The 12,033-nt window shown below is 33.9% G+C and overlaps 1 protein-coding gene across 1 annotated transcript; it reads right to left on the bottom strand.

Moving 5' to 3' along the window:
• Positions 1-5,384: 5,384 nt before the first annotated feature.
• Positions 5,385-7,192, bottom strand: LOC127137059 (protein MAIN-LIKE 1-like). The gene is made up of 3 exons (XM_051063556.1): positions 7,189-7,192; positions 6,257-6,420; positions 5,385-6,185 (listed from the first exon to the last, which is right to left on the bottom strand). Exons 1-3 carry the CDS (start codon positions 7,190-7,192, stop codon positions 5,901-5,903), a joined length of 453 nt encoding a protein of 150 aa, XP_050919513.1. The 3' UTR covers positions 5,385-5,900.
• Positions 7,193-12,033: the final 4,841 nt, after the last annotated feature.

Below are 12,033 nucleotides of genomic sequence, written 5' to 3'. Positions count from 1 at the left end.
ACTAGAGAATGCAACTTGGGAACCCTATGCGCCTCTGCTGCTGCGACCTTTAACAACAACTACGGGTGGTTGTAGCAGACCACTAGTTTTACTATGGGGAAAAGCTGACTTTTGTCTTTTTGACTTGTTTTTTCTGTTTTTTATCCCTCTTTGTCTTGGATTCTCATTAGGCTCTGAAAATAGCAAGAACACACAACCAAAACGTTAAACATGGTAAGCAGAAGTAAAATGATCAAAATGCGATAAAATCTTAAAAATGTTTAGAAGTAACGATGTGAAAACCACTTATCACCTTCCTATGTTTACAATCAAAGAAAATACTCCATAGTTTATTGTTTTCCTTGGTTGACAATATTGAGAAATTTATTCTTAAACATTTGACATAAAAACATTTGCTCGAGATAATGAAATCTTTGAACAGATCTCTAGGATGGATTGCAAGTCCGAAAAAAAAATTCATGGTTAGAACATATAACTTATAACAAATTGGATGCATGAAATCCATTTTAACTTGAAAAGAATACGCACAAAGGGTATACAATAAAATCCGAATAATAACAAAGATTTGTTGTTTTACAAGAATAACTTGAAAAGATTTGTTATTCTCGAAGAATCCATTGTCAAAATCTAGATCTGGTTAAATAATATATTTTAATATTTTGTATAAACAATGTAATTTAAAACAAAAACTTATCCCCCTTATTTTTTTTAAAGAAACCGAGAGGTATGTGACGCTTGGGATGAAACATATTTTATTGTATTTTTTATTTTAAAAGAAACACAATTCAACTCAGTTTTGACTCAAGAAGAAATATAAGCGTGTTTAATAAGTTTATTCACCGTCCTTAAATAAATTTTTGTCATTCATTTAATGAGTATCAACACTCAAGACACTGCCAATAGTGATCCGCATCAAAATTTGTTATATATTTTAACTTTAATATTCTGTGTAAACAATGTAGTTTGTAAATAAATTAATTTTCTAATATTTTGTGTAAACAATATAATAGTATTTAAAAAAAAAGAATTTATCTTTTCCCTCGGTTTTGGCCATAAGTCGAGCGGTATGTGACGCTAGTTTTGCAAATATAAAAAAAGCTATTGTTAGGGATCGAAGCAATTGTCATTTCAACTATCCTCTCAGTTATTCAAAAATCGAGGCGTATAATGGAGAGTTTCCATGACGTCATTCATTACCCAATTTTAGTAACCGATGTTAAATCAACTTCGCATCAGAAATTATATATATTTTTATAGTAGTGTTAAAATCCCAAATTCACTCATCATTTACCTCTCTCCCCATCATTTTTATCTAAAGAATTTAAAACAAACAATAACCTTATATACAAGTGTAATAAATCTTGAAAAAAATTAATTTAGATTAACAAATAAATTTTGCATAAACAATCTCTTCTCTTTAAATATGAAGACTCGCTCCAATATTTGTTGTATGTTACAACACTTCAAAATAATTGTTAGAAACATATATAAAAATTGCCTAAAAGAATAGGAAAATTTTACTTCGTACCCCTACGTTTAGCCTCATACCCCTACAATTCTTAAAAAATTCCAATTCTACCCTTAACTGGTTTTAACCAATTTACCATTTCATTTTTACCATTCAGTTGAAACTTTCAAAAATTACACATTTCACCCTCGCACCGGAACTCCTGGAAAAAGACTTCCGGTATGTATTTTTTCCAAACCGGAAGACTTTACAAAAGACATCCGGAACACACAAAGTAATGAACCGGAAGTCTTCACGAAAGAGTTCCGGTTCTTTAAGAAAAAAGTCACGTTCCGGAACACTTCTTGAAAGAGTCCCGGTAAACAAAGTGACACATACCGGAACTCTTCGTAGAAGTCTTCCGATTTGTGTATTATGTGTTCCAGAACTCTTTCAAGAAGTGTTCCGGTTTACTTTTTTTTTATTTTATTTTTTTAAAATTTTTTTTATTGTGCAGGAATGGAAAATCTTCCCCAAATATGTGTAGATACTTCTGATGCGTTTATAACGACTGAAAGATTTGGTACACGAGAAGAGGTGATCAGATGGATTAAAGAGGTTGGAATCGATAATAAAGTAACTGTTATTATCAGTCGTTCAGATACTGAAACAGGGAAGAGAGGGAGAAGTAACAAATTAATATTTGGTTGTGATAAAGGTGGGAAACACAAGAGTATTGATAGTGGTACCCAAAGTGCGTCCAAGAAATGTGGATGCCCATTTAAAATTAGGTCGACTCCGGCGAAAGATGGGTCTGGTTGGAAGATTGATGTAAAATGTGGGTTACATAATCATGGTTTACCTGATAGATTAGAAGGTCATTCCTTTATTGGTAGGTTGACCACAGATGAGAAGCAACATGTCACTGATTTGACAAAGAGACATGTACCACCTAGACACATATTGCTTTCCTTGCAAGACCGAGATCCTGAGAATGTCACTCGGATTACGCAAGTATACAAGCATAAGAGTGTGATACAAAAAGAGATAAGAGGTCCTAGAAGTGAGATACAACATCTGTTTAAGCTTATTAAGGATGCAGGCTATGTCTATTGGAGTAGAAAAAAGGATGACTCGGAAGTTGTGAGAGAGATATTTTGGGCCCATCCTGATTCAGTTAAGTTGTTGAATATTTTTCCGATTGTGTTAGTTATGGATAGCACTTACAAGACAAACAAATATAGACAACTTTTGTTTGAAATTGTTGGCATGACATCAACCGAGTTGACTTTGCTGTTGCATTTGCGTATATGGAGTCTGAGCAGACAGAGAATTTTTATTGGGTATTGGAGAAACTAAAAGAGTTGTTTGTGAAGAAAGACTTGTGTCCACAAGTGATTTTGACAGATAGAGATCTTACTTTGATGAAAGCAATTGTAATTGTGTTTCCCAGGTTGATTAATTTGCTATGTAGATTTCACATTAACAAAAACGTTGGTGCCAAATGCAAACAACATGTGGTGAATGACCTGCAAAAGACGATAGACACATTATGGATGGAAGTTGTTTGGGCTAGTGATGAGGTTGAGTATGGTCAAAGGTTGCATTAACTTGAGCAAGCATGTGTTGATTATAGTGGATTTATGAATTATCTGAAAGACACATGGTTGACTCCACATAGGCATAGATTTGTTGGAGCATGGATTAATCGAGTGCTACATTTGGGTAACACAACGACTAATCGGTACGTCTTATAATTTTTTATGTGTTATTTTTATATGTGATATTTTTTCTATGTATTTTTTATGTGTTATTTTCAATATTTTTAGGGTTGAATCTGCTCATTGGAAGTTAAAGCAGATGTTAGGAAACAATATAGGTGACATGGTCAAATGTTGGGAAGCTATGAATAACAACTTGAGGTTACAACTGGAAAACATTAGAGCTTCTTTTCAAAAGAGTTTTTACGAAGTTGAGCACGCGCACATAAGTCCCTATTATGGTTATTTGTGTGGTTCCGTATCTCGAGCTGCTTTGAGACGTATTGCTGAAGAGTTATTGAGAGTTGATTATGTTGGAACTAACAGGCAAATATGTGGTTGTACTCTTAGAACATCTTATGGGTTACCTTGTGCTTGTGAGTTAGGAAGATACACACTAGGTGGTATAGCGATACCCATAGATGTTGTTCATGTTCATTGGAGGAAACTAACTATGGAAGTTGAGTTAGAGGTAGGTGCAGATGATGGATCAGAGGTGGATATGACTTGTGCAATGGATGAATTGTGGAAACGATTTAGGTCATTAGATGTTATTGGGAAAAGGGCATTAAAGAGTAGGGTATGTGAACGAGCATACCCAACAATGACTCCATTGTGTCCACCACCTGAGAAACTAAAAACCAAAGGAGGAGTGAAGAAGAAAGGGAAAAAACCAGCAGAATATGATGTTTATAGGGACCCTTCGTATCATGAGTATGTTGATAAGGCATCTCAATCTTCACAAAGGCAATCTCAACCATCACAGACTTAGAAGAAGTTAAAATTATCAAAGAAGCAACCACAATTCACTCTTCAATTTCCTAATCATATTAGGTCATACATTGAAGATGTAGTTAATGTTGAATCATATGGTAATTATGGATTTAGAGTCATTGCATGGATATGGTGAGGATGGTTGGCCAATGGTTCGCAGAGAGTTGAGGTTGGAAATAACAGACAAGGATAGGTCAACTTTGTATGACAAGTTATTTTCTAATCGGTTGCCAGAAGTGAGAGAATCTTTGATGATAGAATCCTTTGGTTCACAGCCACCTGAAAAATGGTTGACTCTACCAGATATGGGTTACTTGATAGCAAATTGTACTTGTCTGTTTAGGCAATCCATGCATGACTTTCTTTCCGATGACAAGTTCACATTCACCAAATGTCTCTATTTATTGCATTGGTTTTGTTAACCAAAATCATTGGGTTCAGGTACGTATTTTGTATGACAAGTTATTTTATATGATTTAATATTTTAATTATTTCACTTAATATTTTATATGACTTAATATTTTAATTATTTCACTTTATCAGGTTAACATGAAAGAGGGGTTTCCGTTGCCACCGGTCTATTTAGATTGGAGGAAATTTCATTCTCATACAACAACTTCTTGGATGTTAGGATTTGCAGGACGTCTACAACATTGACAATTACTTACACCTATATTAGCATGAATATGTACTCAAAACATGAATATGTAATTAAAACATGAATTTTATATTATGTCTATTATATTCAGTTCTAAAACTTAATACATAAATCAATGTGAACGTGAAATATGCAAAGCTTTAAATAAATCAGCAAATTGTGGATCTTCCTCTTTGACATTAACCTGTCTTAGATAGCGATGAATCAATGTAGATACACGAGCCCAATCAGGATCAGATGGTCCGGCGTCATATACAGGAACTGGTACCTCTCTTGGATCGTCACGATGGGGAGGGACCAACCGTGGATGCGAAACACAATAATACCACTCCAGATAACCATTTTCTACATCAGATGGAGTGGTGGCCAGGGTAGTTGGATGGATCACAACGATAACGCTCTGATGGTAACCAATCCAATCAACATCAATATCCGTCGCCATCATACAATCAATAGGTGGGGATGGGACATACTGCATGTACCCGAACTGACGTAAACATCTGTCAGGCAAGTATGGAACAACTGTGTCACCCCACTTCAAACACCCCCTGTAGAGACATATCTCATCAAACTGACGCCATGCTCTATGATCCTCAAATGGATGTCATATGACGTCGGTAGGTGTCAGCTCATCCAAAATAGGTCGTAAATCAGCAACCTTCAGGACTCCTTGCCTATACGACCATCTCATCGCTCGAGGAAGACCACAATTATCAGCTGGTTTCCAATTCTCCCATCTTTTTCCTACAGTTGGAAAGTACCCGTGAATCCAACAATGTTGCAAAATACAAACATAATAAATAAAATAAATTAAGTTAACATATTTTATAAAATGAATCAAACACTTAATAAACAAAATTAAATTATATACCTGTAGGAGAGTAGGATATCCACCGAGCTGTTTGCAACTGAACATGGACGCATCTCCAAGATATCTGTATAGGGTAACTAGTGCAGCTGCTCCCCAACTATATCCTGAACATCTATCTAAGTCCGTAAACAGTAGGAGGTATCGTGCCTCTACAAGTGTAAAGGTCTTATCGGCAAAAATGGTGGAACCCACCAACATCAACATATATGCTCTGGTCGCATATGCCCAATTGGAAGCAACTCTATCTTGTACGAATAAATCGTATAACCACTCCAACTTATAATACGAACCCCTGCAGCTACGAACATGTGATTGTGCCTCACCCTGTGACACTCCTAAGTAGTCAACAGCAAGTTCAACAACTACCTCTTCCGTGACATCCTGAGGACTCTAGAAGATACCCCTGATGGGCAAGTGAAGCAGACATGAGACATCATCCAAAGTAATGCTCATTTCGTCAAACGGCATGTGAAATGAAGATGTCTCTAGATGCCATCTTTCCACAAATGCAGAGACAAGATTTGTGTCTATCTTGTTCAGACTAGTTCTCTGAAGTGAAGATAAACCAGATCTAGATACCCAACTCTCCATCTGTGGTGGAAGAGCCAATGAAATCCTAGATGTCAGCTTCAGTCCATGTCCAGCAACCTTCAACTCTTTCTTTGGACCTCTTTCCTAAAAACAATTAAAACACAATATAAAATATTCAACTATTATTCATTTTCAAATATATCCCGTTTATTTACCTCACCAAACCATAAATGTCGAGCAACATGATGCTCGTACTTCACCAAAAGAGACGTATCGTACGACCCTCCTGGATATCCAGCCGGCTCAGCTGCAGATGAAGATGTGCCCCGACCTAAAGTGCGGTCTGGAATCCTACCATCTGCACCTCGTCTTCGAATCACTACAAAAAAATATTATAAAAAAATTATTAAAAATTAAAATAAAAAAAATTAAAATTAAAAAAAAAACGCACCGGAATACTTCAAAGAAGAGTTTCAGTGTGGAAAAATAAAAGGTTGACTACCGGAACACTTCTTAAAAGAGTTCCGGTTTAGTTCATCCAAATCGGAAGTCTTTAAGAAAGAGTTCTGGTATACAACCAACCAAACCGGAAGACTTTCTAAAAGACTTTTGGTTCAATGCCCCCAAAAGGCAACAAACCGGAAGACTTTAGATAAGTGTTCCGGTATACACTATATGAACCGGAAGACTTACTCTTAGTGTTTCGGTTTACAATGCCAAAAAATACAAAAATGTGTGTTCCGGAAGTCTTCAAACGTAAATGGGAAAATTTTTCATTTCTAAAAAATATACCCTATTTATATGAGGGTATTTTGGTCAAAAAAATTATTTATAAAAGTGTGGGTACAATTGTAGGGGTACAAGGTAAAGTTTTCAAAGAATAGAGAACGATTTTAGTTGTCTTTTATGCCGGTGTTGCTTATATCTAAGGCAACACTTTTTTCTCTCTTTGGTCATACTATTATCAAGCATAACCTAAACTATAAGAATAAAGGACATTTTTCTATGACATCTAAGACAACGTTATATAATTATTGCTAGGGACAGTCATAAATCGTTTCCTTAAATAATAAAACAATTAAGATAACACTTTTATAATTGTTTACAATATAATTTTCTTTTTTGTTGTGCTATTTTTTCATTTTACCCATCGTATTTTCCAATGCGGCTATATAGAAGATAATATTTACACCAATCTTACAAAAGTTGTGTTAACAAAGTTAAATTTATATATTCATTCAAATTTATATTTGTAAATAAAATGTTTAACATTATTTAATAAACTGTAATACTTTAAAGTGCGAGTCTAAGTAGCAAAATGATAAAAGATATAACTTTTTGAAAATTTAATGTTTGATATAAGTTAGCATAAAACCATCCAAATAATTCATTTTGTCTAAAAACTCTTAAAATTCATCATTCACATCGTTGGCTTGAATAATTAGGGCTTGTTTGAATGACTTTTTTGTTTTTAGTTTTTAAAAATTATTTTTTAAATCAATTTTAAAAAACTGTTTTAAAGAATAAAATAAAATAAAAATATGTTTGATAATCTTATTTTTGAAAACTGTTTTAGAGATGAGAAAATAAAAAAACTTGTTTGATAGATGTATTTTTAAAATACATTTTAAAAATAAAATTTGTATTATTGGTATTTCAATTTTATAATAATGTGTTGAATAAAAATTACTTCGCCCAAGTTATAAATGCCACCAAGATCACATGAACAATACTAGAGAAATGAGTGAACATAAAACGTACATGTTTGTCTTTAATGAATAATTGTTTATTATAGGACCACCACAACTGCCTTTGATAATCGGTAATAACTAGCATGTGCCAAAAGGACCAATATAATTGTTTACAGGACAATAAATGGGGTCTCAAAATTTAAATCATTTCAAATAATCATATTAAAATTTGAAAATATTATATTTAAAATTATTATTTAATAAATAAATTTAAAAGAAAAAACATTTGTATTCCCCATATTTTAATTATTTAATAATTTAATCATTTATGTGTTGTATAATTATAATTAGCTAAAATATGTGTATCATATATGTATCAGATTCAGGTAGCTAAAATATGTGTATCAGATTATGAATCAATATGCATTGTATGGAACATGTGGAATACTTTATGGATTGATGGATATGATCATCTAGTATTTGATGAACACTATGACATTTGGTTTGATATTTGGTGAGGAACATTTGTCTATCCTAAACCTATTTCCTGTCTGGTAGTCAATTATCATTTGACTTATATATCCTTTCACCCAGTTCCTGCCTGATAGTCAATCCTCGTTTGACTTGTCTTTTCTAAAATCCAATTCCCGTATGGTAGTCAATTCTCGTTTGACTTATCTATTCTTTCACCCAGTTCCCGTTTAGTAGTCAATCCTCATTTGACTTATCTTTTCTAAACTCATTCCCCGTCTGGTAGTCAATTCTCTTTTGGTTTAGATTTTCTAAACCCAATTCCCATCTGGTAGTCAATTCTCATTTGACTTATCTTTTCTAAAACCTAGTTCTCATCTGGTAGTCAATTCTCGTTTCACTTGTCTTGTCCTAACCTAATTCTCGTCTAGTAGTCAATTCTTGTTTAACTTATCCTTTCAAACCCAGTTCTCGTCTGGTAGTCAATTCTCGTTTGACATTTCTTTTCCCTAAGCCCAGTCCTTATCTGGTAGTCAATTCTCGTTTTAATTACCCTTTCCTTTTCCAGTTCTCGTATGGTAGTCAATCCTCGTTTGACTTATCCCTTTCAAATTCAGTTCTCGTCTGGTAGTCAATTCTCGTTTGACTTATCTATTCCTCATCCAGTTCTCGTATGGTAATTAGTTCCCGTCTATCTCGTCTTTCCCAAATTCAATTCTCGACTGGTAGTTAATCCTCATTTGACTTATCCTTCTGAATCCAGTTATCGTCTGGTAGTCAATCCTCCTTTGACTTGTCTTTTCCTTTTCCTGTTCTCGTTTGACTTATCCTTCCAAATTCGGGTCTCGTCTAGTAGTCAATCCTCGTTTGACTTATTTTTTCCTTTTTCATGTTCTCCTTTGATTAATCATTAAGGAAGTGAGTCCTTGATTTTTCTATATGTTTATATGGTTGTTTAGGCGTGAAAATTCAGAAAATAAAATGGGGAATCTTGTTCTTGATGAAGTTCCTCTGTTAAGCGCATTTGACCTGGGATTTTTAAATGAGTAAGTGGAGTGAAACTTGATTTCTTGAGGAGCATTTGTCTTGTACTGAACGTTTAGACTTGGGCAATGCAAGGATGGAACTCGGTTATGCATTTGGAGCTTAGGCCTACGGCCCAAGCAGTTGGCTGCATACACCCTTATATTATTCATACTCCCATAGCCCTAGTTCATTTTCTTGCTTAATTCTCTCCCTAATCTATTTCTATTTTTTTTAAATTTATATTAATTTCTTGTTAATTAACATTGCTACTTATATTTTTTAATCTTGCAAAAATTAGGGTTTTTTTAGATTTTGATAATAGTAGTTTTTTTTATAATTAGGTTAATTCATCATTAGATTTAGTTAGGAATTAGTGTGATTTTGTTAGTTGGATTTAGGTTTAATCATGTTGATTAGATCTCTTGATTTTTTATTATTTTCAGAATTAATTCATTTGTAGTTAATCATGCCTTGAGTAGAATGATTTTCCATTAGGTTTTGGTTAACTCTTTTTTCCATTTTATTCATGATTGATTAATATGTTTAATTGTGGATTTTTATGATTCGTTACTTTAGTTAATTTTTATTCAACTTACTATTACATTGTGATTGCCATGTCCATGTTCATAAGATTCAATGGTGATTTAGATTGTCAATTTGCTTTGATTACATTTGATTCCAAATTCATGTTTAGGCCATTTTGATAATTAGATTTAACATCCATTTAATTTTTCATTTGGTTTGTGGTTATCTTATGGAAATTGAAAATGTCATTTCAATTTATGTGGCGTATGACTTGTGTACGTCTATTTCATTTACCATGACCATGTGATTAGTCTTTGATTATTTGTCCATGATTAATCCATTTACATTTGGATTGTTTAAGGCCATTGAACATGTTTCTATTTGATGCATTGATTTCATTAGCTCTATCCCATACTAACTCCATGTGTTTGTATGCTTAATGACTTTGAGACTTCAAGTGTGGATCCAAGTTACCTTGTCTACCATGATCTTTAATCATTCATTTTGCCTTGTATTGTTTGAGGACATCATGCCACTTGATTGTTTTAGACATGGTGCTTGATTTGTAACTTGTTTGATCTTATTTCTTTACCATTGTGTATTGTATGGTTTTATCCCCCCATTGTCGGTCATATGTCCCCCATCCCATGCAAGTGTAATAGTTTAGATTTACATTCTTTTATAGCTTTCCATGCATGCTAACTAAAAGATAAAACCAAACGATAAAATAAAACTTTTCAAAAGACAAAAGCACACTTGATCCAACGTCAAGTGTTTTTCCAAATCAAACTCACTTCATAGAAACGCGAGTGCTTGATCCAACGTCAAGTACTTATTTCTATTATCATTTTCCATTCTCTTCTTAGTCTACTTCTATATCCACCTCCATTCTTCACACATATTTTTTAGAATAAATTCCAAACACTTGATCCAACGTCAAATTCCTTTTCAAAATAATTTCTCAATAAACTGGAATGCAATAATGAGGTGTACGTGCTTGTAGACAACATTCATGTACTTGAGTTGTCAGTCGTATCTAGATTGGGGGTCCGATGCTCGACTTCCTCCTCAAAATATACAACAATAAAACAAGTTCAATCCAGTGTTCTGAGGGAGAAAAATAGTGGTCAGGTTGACATTGTCCTCTCAAATCCCGAGTACTCTAATTATTGGTTGTACTTAGCCAAGGGTTAGATATATGTCTTTTCCTAAGTACGAATGATTAAACTTGCCAAATCCTTTCACAAATTAAACTTCTTTTGGATGAAAAAGAGTGGTTAGGATGTCATTGTCCTCTCAACTCCCAAGTATTTGGATTGTTGACCGTAGCTAGCCAAGGATCTGATACTTGTCTTTGTACTAAAATCAACCCCAACCAATCAAATCATTTTCTGCCTTAGGGCATCTTTCAAACCTTTTCAGAAATGACGTGTTACTTCCGTTCTACTGTAAACGAATCTTAAGCCTCCATGAGCGAGCATGTAATGTTTAACTGCTAGAATGTGATCCAAGCGCATCCATTCTATTGCAAACAAACAAACACTTAATGCTCTCATGCTCGAGCATACAAGAAAGTTGACAGTAGAACGCGAACGTCAACATTGTTCATAAAAACAACCAAACAAATACTCTGTTTATGAGCGGAACTATGGAGCTCTGACTTCCTTATTGCACGAATGAGGATACATATGCATAAGGGTTCGAAACCTTGGCGAACAAACTAATTTAAAACTTATTTTCTCTTTCCATCTTATTCTTTCTCATCTCATTGCCCGATAGCAAGTATCATTCAAATAAACAACATCCATACGCATTGATACAAACTAGTGGTTCTCATCGAGTACAATGGATGTGAGGGTGTTAATATTTCCCCCTTAAAAACCAACTTTCAAATCCACTCTTGATTGTGAAGACCATTCTCATTGGGGTTTTATCATTATTTCCCATTTCCTTTAGAATAATTAAAATTCGGTGGCGACTCTGTATTTTTCCGCGGCGCGACAAATGTTTTTTTTTAATTATCTTTTTCCTAGGTTTTGGCCATAGACCGAGAGGTATGTGGCGTTAGTTTTGAAAATATTAAAAAGCTATTGCTGGAGATCAAAACTAATTATCATTTCAACTATCCTCTCGGTTATTCAAAAACCAAGGGGTATAATGGAGAGTTTTCATGATATGTTTCGTTACCCCGCTTCTGTAACTGAGATTAAATCAATTTTGCGTCTGAGGATAAATGAGTTTTTTGTAATAGTGTTAAATTCCCATACTCACTCATCATT

This window comes from Lathyrus oleraceus, chromosome 4 (genome assembly GCF_024323335.1).
Source record: "Lathyrus oleraceus cultivar Zhongwan6 chromosome 4, CAAS_Psat_ZW6_1.0, whole genome shotgun sequence".
Classification (NCBI taxonomy): Eukaryota; Viridiplantae; Streptophyta; class Magnoliopsida; order Fabales; family Fabaceae; genus Lathyrus; species Lathyrus oleraceus.
This window is presented reverse-complemented; position numbering and strand designations above follow the sequence as displayed.